This window comes from Perognathus longimembris, chromosome 3, assembly GCF_023159225.1.
Source record: "Perognathus longimembris pacificus isolate PPM17 chromosome 3, ASM2315922v1, whole genome shotgun sequence".
NCBI lineage: Eukaryota > Metazoa > Chordata > Mammalia > Rodentia > Heteromyidae > Perognathus > Perognathus longimembris.
The window spans coordinates 90,673,835-90,694,050 of record NC_063163.1 but is presented as its reverse complement, the minus strand read 5'-3'; the positions used below and the strand labels follow the sequence as shown (position 1 = coordinate 90,694,050).

The following is a 20,216-nucleotide window of genomic DNA, read 5'->3' as shown; positions in this document are numbered from 1 at the left end:
CTTTAGTAGTTGCTCAAGGAAGTTTCAATTCAGTGTAAAGATTGGATTTTTTTTAAAACCATATCTTTGACAATACTTATTACATAAGGGCACACAGAAAGGTAAGAGAAGCTCCAGGCACTGGTGGCTCACACCTGTAATCCTAGCTACTCTGGAGGCTGAGATCTGAGGATCATGGTTCAAAGCCAGCCAGGGCAGAAAATTCCATGAGACTTTTTATCTCCAATAAACTCAGAAAAGGCTGGAAGTGGTACTGTGACTAAAGTGGTAAAGCACTAGCCTTAAGCACAAAGAGGGTCTGGGACAGCGTTCAGACTCTAAGTTCAAGCTCCAGGACCAGAAAAATAAAAGAAAAAGTAAGAGAATATATATAAGTAATCACTGCTGCACTCAAGTTCCACTACTCCTTGATTATGTTTTTCTTTTATGTACTGGCAGCAAGCTTTAGGAAGCAGAACAAAGTTGTGAGCAAGTGAGGAGGGAGCAGTGGTTAACTATCTCTAGGAGGGCTGTTGTTTGTACTAACCATGCCCCTGTTCAAAAGAAGAAATGCTAAGAATCTCACTATCAAATTATCCCATACTTGTGTGATGTGTAGTTTTGTTTTTGTTGTCCTTGGGCTTGATGCCCAGTGCTATCCCTGAGCTCTTTTGCTCAAGGCTAGTGCTCTACCACTTTGAGCCACAGCTCCCCTTCTGGGTTTTTTTGGTGGTTAATTAGATATAAGAGTCTCACAAGGGCTGGGGATATGGCCTAGTGGCAAGAGTGCTTGCCTGGTATACATGAAGCCCTGGGTTCTATTCCTCAGCACCACATATATAGAAAAGCCCAGAAGTGGCACTCTGGCTCAAGTGGTAGAGTGTGAGCCTTGAGCAAAAAGAAGCCAGGGACAGTGCTCAGGCCCTGAGTCCAAGCTCCAGGACTGGCAAAAAAAAAAAGAGTCTCACGACTTTCCTGCCTGGTCTGGCTTTGAAATGCAATTCTCAAAGCTCAGCCTCCTTAGTAGCTAGGATAATAGACATGAGACACTTGTGCCTGGCAGTATATAGGTTTTTTTGTTTGTTGTTGGTCTTTTTTGTGTATATGCCAGAACTGAACTGAATTTGGTTGACTCTGGCCCATGCAGCATGCACAGACATTGCATCACCATTTCTAGTGTTGAAAAAATGAGAATTAACTTCTTTATTTGGAAAGTAATGAATGGTTAGCTGTTTATTTGTATGATGGGATAGTATAGGACAGTTAAAATGAATAGAGCATGATACTCTGTGACTAAATATTGTAGGAAGGTGTGTACTAGAGGCTATTAATATTATAAAATGATATGTGTTGCTTATGGTCATATAGGTAAAATATAACCATGTGGGAAATGATGCTGCTTCCAAGTACAGCATCTAGGGAGAGAGGAAGACAGCTGTTACTTCCTGCATTTCACTTTTTATTTAAAAAGGAGCATCTGTAGCAGTCATGGCAAGATGCAGACCTTTGCTTCCCTGTGATAACTTGGGTGGCATTTTCTGAACTTTTGTTTGAACCTTTAATTATTAATTTTAATCTGTAAATTGTCCCACTTGAGGTGTTGTGCTGTGTTAAGTTGCTAAAGGGTAGGATTTGCAGAAGTGAGATCCTGAGTTGAAAGACTTGTTTGGGTCCTTCCAGGTTGTGGCGGCCCAGGTCACTGAAGGCAGCCCAAGGGCAAGTGCTCCCGATATGGAGGACTTTGGTCTCACAAAGCAACTCCACTCAGCAGTTCCAGTTGCTACTAAGAGGAAGCGAGTTCTTTGGGAGAGCCAACAGGAGTCTCAGGACCTTGAGCTGACTGTTCCCTGGAAGGAGATCTTGGGGCAGCCTCCTATCCTCGGAACTACTCAGGTGAAAAGTGGAAGAGGCCAGAGGGCTGGAAGGTTGCTGTAGCATTGTTTCTCTCCAAGGGGTACACTGCATGTACAGGAAAGTCCTGGCCCCAGGAGAAGTTGATTGTGAAAATAACCAACCATCATAAAGCACCTGGAGGCTGCTGAGGTTAAGGAAGTAGGCACTTGGAGAAGTTTAAGTTCAAACTTGTGCCATTGGTTGGGTTACCATCTGTTCCAGGAAGAATGGCTGGTCTGGCTTCAGTTTCACAAGAAGAAATGGCAGCTACAGGCCCGACAGCGCCTCGCCCGCAGGAAGAGACAGCGTCTGGAATTGACAGAGGGTACATCAAGGCATGGACCCATCCGAGAGGGGCCTGTCACAGGGTTGGGGAGCTTCTTGCGGAAAACTGCTCGCAGCATCTTGGACCTTCCATGGCAGATTGTGCAGGTATGGACATTGGTCCAAGAAAAGCAAGAATCCCTGGAGGTAGCAGCATTTGTGGGCCCAGGGAGAGAATGTCAGACTGGTCCTAGGCTGGATGATAAAATAGCTGTTTAGCTTCATACTTGTCTCTGGAGTCCTGAGACCCTATGCTTAGTGCTGATGGGGAAGAGGACTGGGAAGTGGCCATTTATAGATTTCAGCATGGTGTGTGACCAGCTATGTGCCCTGCATTTCCTGTCAGATCAGTGAGACCAACCAGGCTGGCTTGTTCAGACTATGGGCCATCATCGGCAATGACTTGCACTGTATCAAGCTAAACATCCCTCGAGTATTCTACGTGAACCAGAGGGTGGCCAAAGTGGAGGAGGGACCTTCATATCGCAAGGTAGGTGGCTATTAAAGTTGCTAACTACTTCTGAGATGTCTCCGTACAATGGGATGCCATATAGAGAGCCCTTAAAAGAGCTATATAACAAAGCCTCTATGCTAAGCAGAACCTGGTCCGAGCCATTGCTCACAAACAGGGCAACTGTTTTAGCTGCCCTGATTCGCTGGGCACTGTCATCATCTGTGCTGCCTGTGAAGCAGAAGTGGGACTGGGCAGACATTTGTTAGAGGTTACAAATTGTTTCCGTAGGCCCTGTTGTTATTAACAGCTTTATTGAGACATAAATTCACACACCATACAACACATGTATTTAAAGGACGAAGAGTCTCTCTGTCTACTTCCTGCTGACAAGGGGCATTGACATTAGGGGTAAAAGGTGGAACTGTGGCCCCTCTAGGAGAAGGCAGATAGCAGCTGTCTATTGGTGGTAGATGCCAGTCCTTGCATGAAGTTTGGAAGAAGTCTTATGAGGTCTTGGAATGTAGCTTAGTGTTAGAGTGCTTGCCTAGCATGCATGAAGCCCTAAGTTCAATTCCTTAGTACCACATAAACAGAAAAAGCTGGAAGTGGCACTGTGGCTCAAGTGGCAAAGTGCTAGCCTTGAGCAAAAGAAGCTCAGGGACTGTGCCCAGGCCCTGAGTACAAGCCCCAGGCCTGGCAAAAAAAAAAGTCTCAGGCACATGTTGGACAAAAATAATAAGAAGACGAGATCACACAAAAGGAAGGGTTTAGGGCAGAAAGTAAAAAATTGGATGACTTGGCTAGTTTAGCTAACTCTTATCTCCTGCATTCCAGGCTGTCCTGGAGTTGGTGAAAAATGTCCCTAGCTACTTCTGACATCTGGCAACTAGGTAAGGGAGAGTATGCCAGACTAAGGCTGGATTGAAGAATGTAAATTCCTGTCCAGTTAGAAGTCAGACAGATATGGACATTAGATGGACAAACTACTATCTCTTGATATCCCAGTTGATTAATTTTGAAAGGGCAACTGTAAAGTGACTCCACTTAGGATGTGACATCATTTTCCTCTTCTCTCCATGGTCCCTCATTCCCCAGACTGGCTGAGTCCCAGGAGTCTAGGTGCTCATTGCTGGGATGGCTCATCCCAGTTGGCATCCACAGGAGTTTGAACTCAAGGCCTAGGCACTGTCCCTGAGCACTTCTGCTGGAAGCTAGCACTCTACCACTTTGAGTCACAGTGCCACTTCCAGGGTTTGGCTGGTTAATTAGAGATAAGTTTCTTGAGCCATGCTTCCAGCCTGGCTCTTTGCTGGTTAGTTGGGAGATAGAGTTTTAGAGGGAGTTTTCTGCCCAGGCTGGCTTTGAATTGCAATCAAAGGAGTCTTTGTCACAAAAGTCCTTTTTTATTTCCAATTAAAGCAACAAGGAGACCAAGAGGACTAGAGCTTGCCTGCACCTTGTCAAGAATTGACCAACAAATATTTGCCATAATTATGCAATGACAAAACTCAGAAGATGTGATGAGAGTTTTAGCACAGACTTAGTATAGCTTGGCTGCATAGAAAACCTGATTTCTGGTGACCCTAACAATGCTGAAGTTAATCAAGTTACTTTAACCAAAGTTCACAAGAGGCTCTTCTGGCCTGCACCTGTTTCACTAGCACAACATAAGCAGTCTTTCACCAGGCATCAGCTGCCTGTGATGGAGTCGGGCAGGAGTGAGGTCATTTTTCAGGTTGGGAGAGATGGACTGGATCTGGGCTAGGCTGTGTCCCTTGGGTGGATTGTCACACTTCTTGCTGGCTTGCCTGCAAATTTCTATACAGATTGGTGAAGGACATTTGAAATATTCCAGTATTTTCCTGGTTGCTTTTCCTGAGTACACTGGCTTTTGCAGGCTGGTGCATACTTTAGATGGACGTAAAGAATGTCATGCTGGGACTGGGAATGGTGCCTGAGCTGGTGCCATGATGCCAAGATGGTGCCTGTTAAACCTAATATCCGCCATATGGTCAATGCTAGAGAAAATAGGCAACTCTTTGATATCTTTGCTGACAAAGCACATTGGATGGTCATCCTCAGTTTCCAAGGCCTGTGAAAAGAGGCAGATTTGTTAGCAAGGCACATTATCAGGATGGTTATGACTTGAAGTTTTATAAAGTAAGCAAGCAGTCAGGCAGACAAGAAAGGAAAAGGAAGAGAGGAAAAGAGAAAGATGGAGAGAGAGAGACAGCAGAGAGCCTGGATGTAAACCATTTACCATTGCAGCGACCAAAACTGTATCTCTGGATCTTACAGTATCAGGAAACTTTATTTGTACACTGAACTTTGTGTGTATGTGTGTGCTGATACTATACTAACGGTGAACTCAGCCCAGGCTTGGTTTTGAACTCTGAACCTCCAGGTCTCAGCTTCCTTCCTGAATAGCAAGGATTACAAATGTGAGCACTGGTATCTGGCTACCCTGGAAATTTTACATCTGATACTGAGACTTTGGGCAATTAGAGAATACTAGACAGCCATTAATTTTAGACACATACATATCCCCAACCAAGTCTATCTTTTTTCCCCCCCTAATCCTAGGGCTTAGGCTCAGGGCCTGAGTACTGTCCCTGGCTTCTTTTTGGCCAAGGCTAGCACTCTACCACTTGAGCCATAGCGCCTTTTCTGTTTATGTGGTGCTGAGGAATCAAACCCAGGGCTTCGTGCATGCGAGGCAAACACTCTACTGCTAAGCCATATTTCCAGCCATGTCCTATCTATCATCTTTGTGCAAAGCTCAACTCAACTTGCAAAGCTACTGCTGAGTTGCTTTGGGTCTGCCTGTGTGTGCACAGCTTGTGGTGAGCCCGGGACACTGTTAGTCCATGCACAAGATTAGTAAAACACTTGTCTAGCTCCCATCCCCAGGCCTCCCATACATTTCCACACACCCACACGTTGGCTGCCCCAGCAACTTCCTTCTAGTCCTTTGGTGAGGAAAACATGATTTCTCTCCAAGTTTTTGCTTCCTGTACCTCCCAGTTAAACCCATAAGAAATCAGAGGAAAATAAATTAGGTACTCTTCCCAGCCCCAGTTATGAGTGCTCTGCTTTTCAGAGGCCTCAGGTTGTAATCCATATCTTGTAGTTGTAATCATTAGGAGAGATGGGGCTGGGAATATGGCCTAGTGGCAAGAATGCTTGCCTCCCATACATAAAGCCCTGGGTTCAATTCCCTAGCACCACATATAGAGAAAATGGCCAGAAGTGGCGCTGTGGCTCAAGTGGCAGAGTGCTAGCATTAAGCAAAAAGAAGCCAGGGACAGTGCTCAGGCCTGAGTCCAAGCCCCAGGACTGGCAAAAAAAAAAAGAAAAGAAAAAGGAGAGATGGGCTGGACACTAGAGGTCCTAGGACTCTAAGCCATATGAGCTTATCACTTCATTGTTACCAGGTAAATCGGGCTCTTCCTCGTTCCAACATGGTCTACAATCTCTATGAGTATTCAGTACCGGAAGATATGTACCAAGAACACATCAACGAGATCAACACAGAATTGTCCGCACCAGACATCGAGGGCGTGTATGAGACTCAGGTGACTCTCTTCTCAGCCACTTGCTGATCCAGTCAACAGGAAGAGAAGCCCATATGGGGACAGACCAAGGCAGCAGTAGATGGTAGAGGAGAGAGCCTCCCCTCCCCAGTACAAGCTAAGAGTATGTGCTCTGTCCCATGGGAAAGTGGGTCTCAGCAACAGTTCTGCCAAAGGCAGCTTGTGGGGTGTTGATGCTATAGCTACAGGATGAGCCAAGGATGTTAGAGCCCTCCAGGTGGCCCTGCCTCACCCATCTGCCCACTCTTCAGGTCCCATTGCTGTTCCGGGCTCTTGTGCAGCTGGGGTGTGTATGTGTGGTCAACAAACAGCTGGTGAGGCACCTTTCAGGCTGGGAAGCTGACACTTTTGCCCTTGAACACCTGGAGATGCGTTCTTTGGCTCAGTTCAGCTACCTGGAACCAGGTATGGCCCTGCCAACTGCCCTGTCACTTGCTCTGACACTCATGCATCTCAGGTGACAAGTTTATTTCTCTCTGCAGGGAGTATCCGCCACATCTACTTGTACCACCACTCACAGGGTCACAAAGCCCTCTTTGGAGTCTTCATCCCCTCACAGAGCAGAGCATCTGTGTTTGTGTTGGACACTGTGAGTTGCTGGGCACAGAGTATGTGAGAGTGTATGGGTTGGGCAAGATTTGGGGATGGAGGACATTCTTCCTGCTCGAATTAGGGATGAAATGGCAAGATCACCCTACTTGGTCCTGCACCAGGAGGGTCTAACATGGCTATTTGCTTAGGTTCGTAGCAACCAGATGCCCAGCCTCAGTGCTTTGTACTCAGCAGAGCACAACCTACTGCTAGAAAAGATGGGCCCTGAGCTCCTGCCTCCCCCCAAACATACTTTTGAAGTTCGGGCTGAAACCAGCCTGAAGACCATCTGTAGAGCCATTCAGCGCTTCCTGCTGGCCTACAAGGTAAAGGAAGTTGGGGTCCCCCTGTGAGAGCCCTACCCTGAGCTGGGTTTCATCAGGGCCTTTCTGCCTTCTATACAACCTAGGAGGAACGCCGGGGTCCTACACTCATTGCTGTCCACTCCAACTGGGAGCTGCGAAGACTGGCCAGTGAGGTTCCTGTCTTGGAGGAGTTCCCATTAGTGCCTGTCCGAGTGGCTGAAAAGATCAGCTATGGAGTCCTGGACTGGCAGCGCCATGGAGCCCGCCGCATGATCCGGCACTACCTCAACCTTGACACCTGCCTGTCACAGGCCTTTGAGATGAGTAGGTTAGTCCAGAGGCAAATGTCTAGAGTGTATAGGTAAGCCAGTCTTTTCCCCAGGCTGACCCTGTGCCTCTGTGTAGGTACTTTCACATTCCTATTGGAAATCTGCCAGAAGACATTTCCACCTTTGGCTCTGACCTCTTCTTTGCACGGCACCTCCAGCGCCACAACCACCTGCTCTGGCTATCCCCTACTTCCCGTCCAGACCTGGGAGGGAAGGAGGCAGATGACAACCGCCTGGTCATGGAATTTGATGACCGAGCCACTGTAGAGATCAACAATTCTGGCTGTTACTCCACTGGTAAGTGGGAGGCAGGGTGAGGATGACACTTCTTTTTAAGGATATTCATTTTTAGGATATTAGTTCTACAAAGGGGATTTCATTATGGCATTTCTATATGTGCTACAGTGTCTCAACTAAACTCAGCACCTTCCCTACTCCTTCACCTCCTCTCACATCCTCCCCTGACTGCACAGCACTGACTGGACGTGTACTGTGCCTATTCTCGCTGCACGGCACTGACTGGCGTGTACCGTGCCTGGCACTGCTTGTCTGTTCTTTTTTTTTTTTTTTTTTTTTTCCAGTTCTGGGTCTTGAACTCAGGACCTGAGCATTGTCCCTGGCTTCTTTTTGCTCAAGGCTAGCACTCTGCCACTTGAGCCACAGCGCCACTTCTGGCCATTTTCTATATATGTGGTGCTGAGGAATCAAACCCAGGGCTTCATGTATACAAGGCAAGCACTCTACCACTAGGCCATATTCCCACCCCCCCACTTGTCTGTTCTGTGGTGATGGCTGGGATAGAGCCTTGGGAGATGGTGCTAATGGTGCTCCCTGGAACATGGGGATAAGCAGTATCTTCCTGCAGTATGTGTGGAGCTGGACATTCAGAACCTGGCAGTCAACACCATCCTCCAGTCTCACCACATCAATGATATGGAAGGGGCTGGCAGCATGGGCATCAGCTTTGACGTGATCCAGCAGGCCTCTCTGGAAGACATGGTCACAGGAAATCAGCCCTCCAATGCTCCAGCCAGCTACGATGAGACAGCCCTCTGCTCCAGTACCTTCAGGTGCCCACCCTCCCAGACAGGACAGCAGGAAGGCCTTATCTTCTTCTCTTACTGGAAAACTAAGGCTTGAAACAGAATCTTTTGAGCTTTTCTTTCTATAGTCATTGTGACCCCATGTTTCCTACTTTAGTCAGTGTCTCCAAGGACATGTCCTGCCTAGATATCAGTGACTGGTCCAGGTGTTACCTACTGATGTTCTTGAAGCCAGAGGCATTTCTTACAAAGCATTTTCTGGCACACAGATGCTTTTCAGAATGACTAGAGGTAGTCTGTAGGAACTCTTGTATGGTCAGGACTTGCTCCTGGTGGTAGAATGCAGTGCACATGTAGAGAGCTTTTTGTGCACTCAGGCTTCACCTCAGTCCCCATAGTAGCCCTACATAGCAATGCAGTCATTGCCCATGTTAGAGATGAGGAAGCCAAGGTTGGAGAGTTTTGATGTATTGCAGTGTGGATGAGTGATTCTAGAATATATGCCTGGGCCATAGTCTCATTGCCTCTGCATGGAAAGATAAAGGAATTGGTTGGAATAGGATGTAGGAAGGTGGAGTAGGGGCTGTATGGTTGTAGCAGAAAATGGCATAGATGATTCAACCTTGATGGACAGATGGGATTTGTCAGACTGTCACTCAAGGGAAAGGTCCGCCTTCATGTGTCACTCAAGGGAAAATTTGGCCTTCGTGCAGCAGAGGGAACTGTAACAAAGATCTCGGCACTGGGACTATGCTTGTGTAGGTTTTGTTGCAAGTCTGTTACTGACCCTAGTGAAGTTGTTCTAGTTCACTCACAGAGTAGAACTTTGAAAACTTCATCTAAACTGGGATTCCAGGGCCATAGCAGCCGACAGCTTTATCCTAAAAGGAAACTGGGGGTGGAGGGGGCATGGATTGGGACCTGAAGTGTACCTGTACCACACAGGAAACTTGTTCACAGTGGCAGATGCTTTCTGGTTCCTATCTGATATTCATGCCTACTACCTAAGCATTGCTGAAAAGTCAGAGCACACATGGCGAGTAACTAAATGGTCTATTAAAAGGATTAGGAAAGTGGGAGACCCAGTCTGAAGGCGAGGAAGGAGAAATGCCTTCATGTTCTTGTCTCTGGCTAAGCTTAAGCTGTAAAGTATGTGTTCTGAAGCAAAGTAGCAGCCTTTGATTGGCTGTTCCCATTGTAGGCACTCATGACATACTGGCTGGCCCATGCTATACTTCTCCAGAAGGGCAAGAGCCTGTCTTGCATGTCTCTCTGTCCTGACATAGGCATCCAGTGAGCACTTAAGTGGAGAGGGAGGTGGTAAATGGTGAAATGAGAAAAAGCTGATGAAGTATTGGGCCAAGTGATGAATTTTGGAGGGTGGCAGTTGGGGCTGGTGAGACAACAGTTGTGGCAGTTAAGCAGTGAGATGTGTTTCTACTCCTCTCAGGATCCTGAAGAGCATGGTGGTGGGCTGGGTGAAAGAGATTACACAGTACCACAACATCTATGCTGACAACCAGGTGATGCACTTCTACCGCTGGCTCCGATCACCATGCTCCCTGCTGCATGACCCTGCCCTACATCGGACACTACATGGCATGATGAAGAAGCTCTTTCTACAGTGAGTGCTTCACACCAGCTATGAGACGTAGGATGGTGTATGGAGCCAAACTGGGTTCAGGGTCCAGTGGCTTTGCACAGGCACCCTTCCAGAGGTCTGGCAGAGCATTGTGTTGTCCCTCTCCACTGCACTCTCTGTGTTATAGCGCACCATCCTTGCTTTTGTTTGTATTAATTGATAATGCATGTTAGAAACTGAGTGCCAATGGCTCACTCCTATAATCCCCAGCTACTCAGGAAGCTGAGATCCGAGGATCACAGTTCAAAGCCAGCCTGGGCAGGAAAGTCCCTGAGACTTTTCTCTCTGATTAGCCACCAAAAAGCCAGAAGTGGAGCTGTGGCTCAAGTGTTAGAGCACTAGCTTTGAGCTAAAAAAGCTCAAGGGTACCTCGTAGGCTCTGAGTTCAAGCCCTAGACTGGCACAAAAAGTAATCATCACTTTCATAATAATGTTAGAAAGCTGTACATAATAATAGATATTTAAGCTATGTCTAGTCTTATGCTGTTAGAAATAACAGTCAGTTGCCAGGCACTGGTGACTCACCTGTAATCCTAGCTACTCGGGAGGCATAGGTCTGAGAATCTCAGTTCATAGCCAATCCAGGCAGGAGATGCTGTGAGACTCTTGTCTCCAGTTAACCACCAGAAAACCAGAAGTGGAGCTATGACTCAAAGTGGCAGAGCGTTAACCTTAAGCAGAAAAGCTCAGGGACAGCACCCAGCCTAAGTTCAGGCCCCATGTCGGACCCTAAAAACAGTAGTGAATGTCTTTGTGCATACTGTCATTCATCATAGTCACTGTAACCAGGCAGATAAATTAAAATTTGTTCAGTATTGCCAAGGGACCCTCTAGACGTTCATGTGCATGTGCACACACACATACACACACAGAAATACTGAGATATCATTTTTATCCTATAAAATTGACATATGGTGTGGGAAGTGGGATGAGGTGGGACAGATATCATCACTCATGAGCTTTTGTACTCAAGGCTAGTGCCCTGATACTTGAGATACAGCTCCACTTCTGGCTTTTTGGTGGTTAATCAAAGATAAGAGTCTCACGAACTTTCCTGCCAGGGCTGGCTCTAAACTATAATCCTCTGATCTCAGCCTCCTGAGTATCTAGGATTATATATGTGAGCCATAGGCACCCAGCAAGTTTCTTTTCACTTTATGATTTTTATTATGAATGAAGTCAAATTTCTTCATGTGCTTTGCCCATTCTTCTTTAGGTTTGTTCAGTTTTGTCATTAAACATTGAATTAATTCTCTATGTAAAATTTGACCATTTTAAGAACTTGTGCTTTTTTTCCTTTTTTTTTTTTTTTTTTTGCCAGTCCTGGGCCTTGGACTCAGGGCCTGAGCACTGTCCCTGGCTTCTTCCCGCTCAAGGCTAGCACTCTGCCACTTGAGCCACAGCGCCGCTTCTGGCCGTTTTCTGTATATGTGGTGCTGGGGAATCCAACCTAGGGCCTCGTGTATCCGAGGCAGGCACTCTTGCCACTAGGCTATATCCCCAGCCCTTTTTTTCCTTTTTTTAAAAAAATTATTATTATTACTTTTGTGGTGTTCTGTTATTTAGTACCTTTGCTCTGTCAGGCACGCTGGCATGCACCTATGGTGACAAGAACTCAAGCTATTTTTTGCCAGTCCTGGGCCTTGGACTCAGGGCCTGAGCACTGTCCCTGGCTTCTTCCCGCTCAAGGCTAGCACTCTGCCACTTGAGCCACAGCGCCGCTTCTGGCCGTTTTCTGTATATGTGGTGCTGGGGAATCGAACCTAGGGCCTCGTGTATCCGAGGCAGGCACTCTTGCCGCTAGGCTATATCCCCAGCCAGAACTCAAGCTATTGGGGCAAGAGGATCTCCTGAGTCCCAAAGTTGAATGCTAGTGTAGACACTATAGCTAGACTCTCATCCCACCCCAAAAAAGAAATCTCTTGTTTCTAGCTCTTAGACTCTGCTCTTTTCTTGCCTCTGGTTCTAAGTATAGTCCAATATTTCCCACTTCAGGATCACCAGAGTTTGCCTCATGGCTTCTCTTGCTGTTCTCTGGTTACACTTTGGATCATGATGCCTCCTACATCGGTAATGAACTTACTCCAACAGGCTTGTTGCTGAGTTCAAGCGCCTGGGGTCATCAGTCATCTATGCCAATTTTAACCGCATCATCCTCTGTACGAAGAAGCGCCGGATTGAGGATGCCATTGCCTATGTGGAGTATATTACCAACAGGTGGGTAGAGAGGGCTTCTTGTATGGCAGCTGCTATGGCTTTGGAGAGATGCTGTGACCCTCCCATCTGTGATCCCAGCTGCTTCAGAGATGTAGAGATTGGGAAGATTATGGTTCTAAGCCAACCTGATTAGCATGACATTATCCAACAAACCTGATATGGTCATATTGACTATGATCCCAGAAATTCAATAGGCACAGGTAGGAGTTTTATGTTCTAAAGATAGCCTTGGGGCAAAACATGAGACCCTACCTCAAAAATAAAATAGCTGGGCACTGGTGGCTTACTCCTGTAATTCTAGCTATTTGGGAGGCTGAGATCTGAGAATCACAACTTGAAGCCACCCCAAGCAGGGAAGGCCAATTAAATCACCTAAAAATCTGGAAGTAGAGCTTTGGATCAAAGTGGTAGAGCACTAGCCCTGAGCAAAACAGCTCAGGGACAGTACCCAGGCCCTGAGTTCAAGTCCCACGACTGACAAAAAAGGAGCTGAAGATGTGGCACAAATGGTAGAGGACCTGCCTAGCAAGCATGAGGCCCTGAATTCAAACCTCAGTGCCACCTAAAACAAAGGTTCCATAAGGAGCTGGTGCACAGAACTTCCATAGACATGGATGTGGACACCCACATGTCCTTCTGAGTCGTTCACCCACCAGGTGCAGAACTCTCCTCTGCCAGGACCAAATACTATCCGTAGTTTTGACTTGAAGCAGCAATATCTGCCTGCATCCAGCCACATTCCCAAGTCTTCTGGGCCTAGGAACTTATGCCCTAGAGACTTTGGTATAACAAGAAAAGAAAGCCTGATGTATAATGGAGGCTCATACTCCCAGAGTGCATTCACATGGAACTCAGTTGAAGCTCTTCTCTAAGTGCAGAGAGAGGTTACTGGTAGGGCGCAGGGAATCCAGGTAGAGCTAGCTGCACACAGCACATCCAAGCAGCATCAAGGCACTGCCAGATGGACACACTACTCAACCCATAGGTTGCATTACCAGATAGTAATTGAGGGAGATAGGTGGAGGGAGTCTCATTCATAATCAACATGAGCAACATAAGACCAAGTACGTGTCCGCTGTTGTGCAGATCTGCCTTGTACCTGTCTGCATAGGGCCCAGGAGTCCCCAAGGAGCTTTCTGTCTGTCACTCTTTTACCATGTGTGGACAGGGCTGCCTTAGCCCCATTGTTTCACAGAGTGGCTAGCTGAATCACTAGGAAAGATGGCCCTCCTGTCCACATAAGTAGGCAAGCTGGGCTGCACTTGGAAACACACCTCCCTTCTCACCTCAGGCTGAGAGCAGTAATAGGAGTGCTAATAGGAGTGGTAATTGGAGTGCTAATGAGATCCCACCTCTCCTTCCTGTTCTCTGAAGCTACCCCTTAGGCACAGAGGACAGGATTAGTCATAGGGAGGAGGCCAGCATGGCTGACGGTATAAGAATGAAGAAATTACGGGTTGTTCACATCTGTAATCCTAGCTATCAGGAGGCTAAGATCTAAGAATTGGGGCTCGAAGCCAGCCTGGGTAGACAAATTCAAAAGACAGTTATCTCCAAGCAACCATTAAAAAGCTGGAAGAGGAGATATGGTTCAAGTGGTAGAGTGCCATTCTTGGGGAGACGGGGGGAGTCTAAGCAAGAGCATGAGCTCCTGAGTTTAAGCCCCAGTACTGACAAAAAAAAAAAAAAAAAAATCTTAGCAAGAGCTTGAAAACAGGAAATGGTGCTTCAAGTGACCTTACCTACACTGGACCCTGAACTCAAGGTTCACTCTCAGGCTGGTTTTTGAGATAGTCTCCCCATTATCCTGGGAAGTCTGAAGGACAGTATGTATCTACTTGAAGTTCCTTTAAAAGTAAGAGCTGGGGGCTGGGAATATGGCCTAGTGGCAAGAGTGCTTGCCTTGTATGAAGCCCTGGGTTCGATTCCTCAGCACCACATATACAGAAAACAGCCAAAAGGGGCGCTGTGGCTCAAGTGGTAGAGTGCGAACCTTGAGCAAAAAGAAGCCAGAGACAGTGCTCAGCCCCTGAGTCCAAGCCCCAGGACTGGCAAAAAGAAAAGAAAATGCATATCCTTATCAGAAGAACAACTTAGAAAAAGAAGAGAAGAAGGGGAAAAAAGACTTATCAGAAGAACAACTAAAAAAAAAAAAAAGTAAGAGGGAAGATAAGTAGATGGTTGTAAAGAAAAGGAAGGGAAGTGGAGAACAAGACATTTAAGCAGGGGTTTTATTTTGTTTTTGTTTGCTTCTTTGCAGCATCCATTCTAAAGAGATCTTCCATTCCCTGGCAATTTCTTTCTCCCGATGCTGGGAATTTCTTCTCTGGATGGATCCATCTAACTATGGTGGAATCAAAGGAAAAGTTCCCAGCAGTATTCACTGTGGACAGGTAAGAGATCTGAGTCACAACCTTGAAGTGATTGTGGGCCACATTCACTCCTGTGGTGAGTACCATGTGCTCAAGTTCTCCTGCCAGCAGCAGTAGAAACGCAGCTGTGCTCAGCGTACACGTGAGCCCTGATGAAGGCAAGGATCTTGCCATGGGATGGGTTTCCCACAAAGCTCAGAGGAGGAAAAGAACTACCAGCCCTGAGATGCAGCGGGACAGCAGGGAAGGAACTGTGCAGTAGCCATGGCGCTCCCGGCAGGACAGCTGGCATCCTGGGAGTCAGAAGCTTGCTCTAGCTAGCTAATGAGTGAGCAGCCATTGCCCAGGACTCACCATTAAGGGGATGGAAGATTCTAGCTTCCACTTGGCTCCCATGAAGACAGCACACCACAGAAGAACAAGAGTGCTTGCCTCCAACACATGAAGCTCTCGGTTCGATTCCCCAGCACCACATATATGGAAAATGGCCAGAAGGGGCGCTGTGGCTCAGGTGGCAGAGTGCTAGCCTTGAGCGGAAGAAGCCAGGGACGGTGCTCAGGCCCTGAGTCCAAGGCCCAGGACTGGCCAAAAAAAAAGAAGAAGAACCAAGACAGAACTCAATCAGTGTCAGTTCAGGGAAGGACTCCAGGTGGGGAGAGTTGGTAAAGGGTGGGGAGCAACAGGCTGAGTGTGACAGCGACTAAGAGGGAGCTATGTCTAGAGTGAGTGGTGGTAGCTTCCAGGAGCCACATGGAGAAGGAGAGTCACATATAATGGGTTGTATGGTATCTGTGAGTTGAGACACAGCCAGTCACCTGGTCCAGAGCACCCAGGGAGCAGGCTCAGGACACAGATCTGTGTCCTCCTTAAGGTGCTATGGACAAAGATGGAACAAAGAGGGAAAGTTCTTCAGGAAGGGGTCTTGTGGGAGGTGAGACTGAAGCTGCATTGGACACCATGGCTCCAAAGGGGCTTCAGCAGGAGCAGTTCTGGGTGGGTTCAGGCTAGGGGACAGACAAGATCTGGCTGGAAGGTAGGGAGAAAGGATGACAACACAGGACAGCCCGAGTCAGTCAGGGCAGGTGGTGTGGTGTAGACAGCAGGGGTGTTGCTAACTGTATTTGGAGGTAAGTTCACAATGTCAGGAAGACCCCATGCTGAATGGTTGTCTACAGTCAGTACAATGGCTTATGCAGAATTGTTGTCATCCTTTTTTTTTTTTTTTTTGCCAGTCCCAGGGCTTGAACTCAAAGCCTGAACACTGTCCCTGGCTTCTTTTTGCTCAAGGCTAGCATTCCACCACATGAGTCACAGCGCCACTTCTGGCCGTTTTCTATATATGTGGTCCTGAGGAATCGAACTTAGGGCTTCATGTATATGAGGCAAGCACTCTACCACTAGGCCATATTCCCAGCTCTGTTTCCATCCTTTTGACATAGGTCCTTATTAGGTGGTCCTGACCTCCTAAGTGAGCCTCCTTCCTCAGCCTCCTGAGTGTTGGGACCACAGATACATGGCATCATACCTGGCTGAGGAAGGGATTCCTAAACTCACCAGAAGGTTCTGGTTAACTCTCCCTCTTGAGAGATGGGAGTTTGAAAATTTTGTAGTGTCTTCTGAGAAGGCAAATGAGGGCTGGGGATGTGGCTTAATGGTAGAATGCTTGCCTAGCATGCATGAAACCCTGGGTTTGATTCCTCAGTACCACATAAACAGAAAAGGGCAGAAGTGGCACTGTGGCTCAAGTGGTAGAGTGCTAGAGCAGTTCAGGGACAGTGCTCAGGCCCCAAGTTCAAGCCCTAGGACTGGCCAAAAAAGAACAGAGAGAAGGCAAGAGGGAATCATAGTCCATCAGCCACAGTACAGCAAGTGTACCCCACAGAGCACTGTTCTTGCAGGGCTGATAAGACTCACCAGTCCTGTGACTCAAGAGACCTCTCTCCTGTGTCTTGCCACTGCGTGCTGATACCCCAGTGCAAGCAGGGATCATCTCTGTATTACAGCAAAACTCCCAGGCTGGGGAAGGAGCTGAGGATAAGCAGGAGGATGAGGAGGAAGAGGAAGAGGAAGAAGAGAGTGTGGAAGAATCTGAGGTGGAGGAGTTACTGGAAAACAACTGGAATATTTTGCAGTTTTTGCCACAGGCAGCCTCCTGCCAAAGTTACTTCCTCATGATTGTTTCAGGTAAGCCGGAGTTATGGTGGTAGGGCAGTTGGATAAGAGTTAATGAAAGTAGCTTTCCTTTTGGCTGGAACTGCCATCTTTCAATAATTTGCCAAAATGACAAACACAAAGGGAAAGAGGAAAGGTACCCTATACATGTTCTCTAGGCCCTTCAGGAAACATGGAGTTGTTCCTTTGGCCACATACTTGAGAATCTACAAGAAGGGTGATATTGTAGACATCAAGGGAATGGGTATTGTTCAAAAAGGAATGCCCCACAAATGTTACCATGGCAAAACTAGAAGGGTCTACAACGTTAGCCAGCATGCTGTTGCCATTGTTGTGAACAAGCAAGTTAAGGGCAAGATCCTTGCCAAGAGGATTAATGTGTGTATTGAGCATATTAAGCACTCTTAAGAGCTGAGATAGCTTCCTGAAACAAGTGAAGGAAAATGGCCAGAAAAAGAAGGAAGCCAAAGAGAAAGGAACTTGGGTTCAGCTGAAGTGCCAGCCTGCTCCACCCAGAGAAGCACACTTTGTGAGAGCCAATGGAAAGGAGCCTGAGCTACTGGACCTATTCCCTATGAATTCATGGCCTAAGAGATGAACAATGGAGGTTTCTCTGTCCTCCCTTCAGTCCTTTTGTGAGCCATGGGAGCAGCCTCCCTGGGAATATCATGAGGGGCTTTCTCAGTTCTCCCAAGATCTGTCTCCAGTAGCACAGTGGCATGCATTTCCTGGGATGTGCATACACTCAGTCACAAAGCCAGCCCTGCTGCTGGCTTCTGGAGCCCCACCTTTTGCTGAGGGGTCTTGTTTGGTGTTTGCAAACCAAGTTTTCTAGGCTATGCGGAAGAACACATTAATGAGACCCCCATAAGTTAAGCAGTCATCAGATAAACACACATACACACTTTTTTTTTTTTTTTTTTTTTTTTTTTTTTGCCAGTCCTGGGCCTTGGACTCAGGGCCTGAGCACTGTCCTGGCTTCTTTTTGCTCAAGGCTAGCACTCTGCCACTTGAGCCACAGCGCCACTTCTGGCCGTTTTCTATATATGTGGTGCTGGGGAATCGAACCCAGGGCTTCATGTATACAAGGCAAGCGCTCTTGCCACTAGGCCTATTCCCAGCCCCACTCTTTTTTTTTTTCTTTCTTTCTTGGCCGGTCCTGGGCCTTGGACTCAGGGCCTGAGCACTGTCCCTGGCTTCTTTTTGCTCAAGGCTAGCACTCTGCCACCTGAGCCACAGCGCCACTTCTGGCCATTTTCTATATATGTGGTGGGCTTCATGTATACCAGGCAAGTACTCTTGCCACTAGGCCATATTCCCAGCCCCCACATACACACTTTTGTATGTGTCCCCACAGCTGTCCTGACAGGTGGTTCTTGTGTGACTACTTATATCTTTACCTCTCTCCTTAAGTCTCTCCAAGTTATCTCCTAGTGTTGCAGGTGTGTGGGCTCAGAGGCCCTTCCGGGAGGCAGTCTCTGCTGCTGTAGGGAGCCATTTTGGTTCACTGTCCAGTGTGAAAGCTATTTACTGCTCTTTCTAAGCACGGATTCAGCAAATTCCCTTCTTTTGTCTATTTCTTCAACTGACTTTGGGTTTATCTGAGGGCAAATAAAGCTGTTACGAATACTGACATTTTAGCCATGTCTGTTTAGTAATCTGACCAGCCCTAGGGCTCCCTTAGATTCTGGAGCATTTCTTAGCAACACTGTCTCTCAGAGCCTGTGGCCTGAGCCTGTCTCTCTCTGCAGCATATATCGTGGCTGTGTACCACAGCATGAAGGATGAGCTGAGGCGTAGTGCCCCAGGTAGCACCCCTGTGAAGAGGAGGGGGCCCAGCCAGTTCTCCCAGGAGACCGAGGCGGCAGCAGGAGCCCTTCCTGGTGAGCATCCTGTGTCACACCAGATACTACTGTGTGCCATGATCCAACCCTGCTATGCATCTCTGACGGTCCAGGCAGATGGGTGGGAGGTTCCAAGACTCAAGACAGGCCAAATCTTTCCCTCTGCACTCTTCATCTCTTCCCAGGAATGATCACTTTCTCTCAAGATTATGTGGCAAATGAGCTCACTCAGAGCTTCTTCACCATCACTCAGAAGATTCAAAAGAAAATCACAGGCTCTCGGAACTCAACAGAGCCTTCAGAGATGTTTCCTGTCCTCCCGGGCTCACACTTGCTGCTCAACAATCCTGCTCTGGAGTTCATCAAATACGTCTGCAAGGTGAGAGCCACCTGTGTACCGCAGTCATTCGACTAGCATGTGTCACTTCTCTGTCACATGTTGTCGGAGCATTTGGGCTCCAGTGTGACAAGACAGAAGAGACCCTGACCTCATGGAGCCTGGGCCCAGTAGGACAGTACACCAGAGAGGCACTCCCTACTGAGGGAGTCCAGTTATTCCAGATTTTTCTACTGAATGATCTTTGCATCTTTTTCAAAACTTGGTCGTTCATGTCTGCGCAAGTCAATTTCTGAATTGCATATTCTTTTTTGTATCTTGATGGTTCTGCAGTCTGGATGGAGCGGGAGTGGGTGGGGGTGTTGAGGGATTGCAGTCTGGATGGTGCACAGGGAACGCCTGGCTATTGATTCCTGATGGACTGTGGTCTTCACAGGTACTGTCTCTGGACACAAACATCACAAACCAGGTGAACAAGCTGAGCAGAGATTTGCTTCGCTTGGTGGACGTTGGCGAGTTCTCTGAGGAAGCCCAATTCAGAGACCCCTGTCGCTCCTATGTGCTCCCTGAGATGATCTGTCACAGCTGTAATTTCTGTCGAGACCTGGACCTATGCAAAGACTCCTCCTTCTCTCAGGTTGGGCTCAGCACTTGCAAAGCCAGAGGGGCCCTTCCTGATAGATCAGAGCCTCCAGACAGGTGGGGCAAGCACAAGGCTCCTGTCGAGCTCACCCCTGTGAGGTGTACCTGCTCCCTTCACTCATTCTTCTGTGGACTGAAAGCAGGCACACACACAGCCCTTAAGCCAGTTTGCTGTCACTTTCCACAGTGTTGTCCTGATAAAGGTCAGTGCGGTGGGAGTCCTAGATGGCATGGAATGCAGTCCTAAGTGGGGATTGTCCTCTTGGCCCCAACATCCCCTATTGGAGATGGTGTGTCCAACACACACACTGACTGCTTACCCCTCCCTGGTTTCCTAGGATGGAACTGTCCTTCCTCAGTGGCTCTGTCCCAACTGCCAGGCTGCCTACGACTCAGCTGCCATTGAGGCAGCCCTGGTAGAAGCTCTGCAGAGGAAGCTGATGGCCTTCACTCTGCAGGACCTTGTAAGCTCCCTCAGT

At 47.7% G+C, this 20,216-nt stretch overlaps 1 protein-coding gene across 1 annotated transcript in view; it reads left to right on the top strand.

Annotated features, from left to right (window-relative positions):
* The window catches only part of Pole (DNA polymerase epsilon, catalytic subunit), a 47,546-nt gene that overhangs the window by 26,108 nt on the left and 1,222 nt on the right, over positions 1-20,216 (top strand). Inside the window, exons 30-47 of the mRNA XM_048343209.1 lie at positions 1,660-1,872; positions 2,095-2,304; positions 2,543-2,686; positions 6,085-6,225; positions 6,495-6,648; positions 6,726-6,832; positions 6,984-7,160; positions 7,244-7,467; positions 7,545-7,765; positions 8,334-8,538; positions 9,962-10,135; positions 12,245-12,370; positions 14,631-14,763; positions 16,746-16,926; positions 18,666-18,797; positions 18,944-19,137; positions 19,532-19,732; positions 20,076-20,201. Of these exons, the coding sequence (XP_048199166.1) occupies positions 1,660-1,872; positions 2,095-2,304; positions 2,543-2,686; positions 6,085-6,225; positions 6,495-6,648; positions 6,726-6,832; positions 6,984-7,160; positions 7,244-7,467; positions 7,545-7,765; positions 8,334-8,538; positions 9,962-10,135; positions 12,245-12,370; positions 14,631-14,763; positions 16,746-16,926; positions 18,666-18,797; positions 18,944-19,137; positions 19,532-19,732; positions 20,076-20,201 (3,063 nt within the window). The remainder of the gene's footprint in view (positions 1-1,659; positions 1,873-2,094; positions 2,305-2,542; positions 2,687-6,084; positions 6,226-6,494; positions 6,649-6,725; positions 6,833-6,983; positions 7,161-7,243; positions 7,468-7,544; positions 7,766-8,333; positions 8,539-9,961; positions 10,136-12,244; positions 12,371-14,630; positions 14,764-16,745; positions 16,927-18,665; positions 18,798-18,943; positions 19,138-19,531; positions 19,733-20,075; positions 20,202-20,216) is intronic.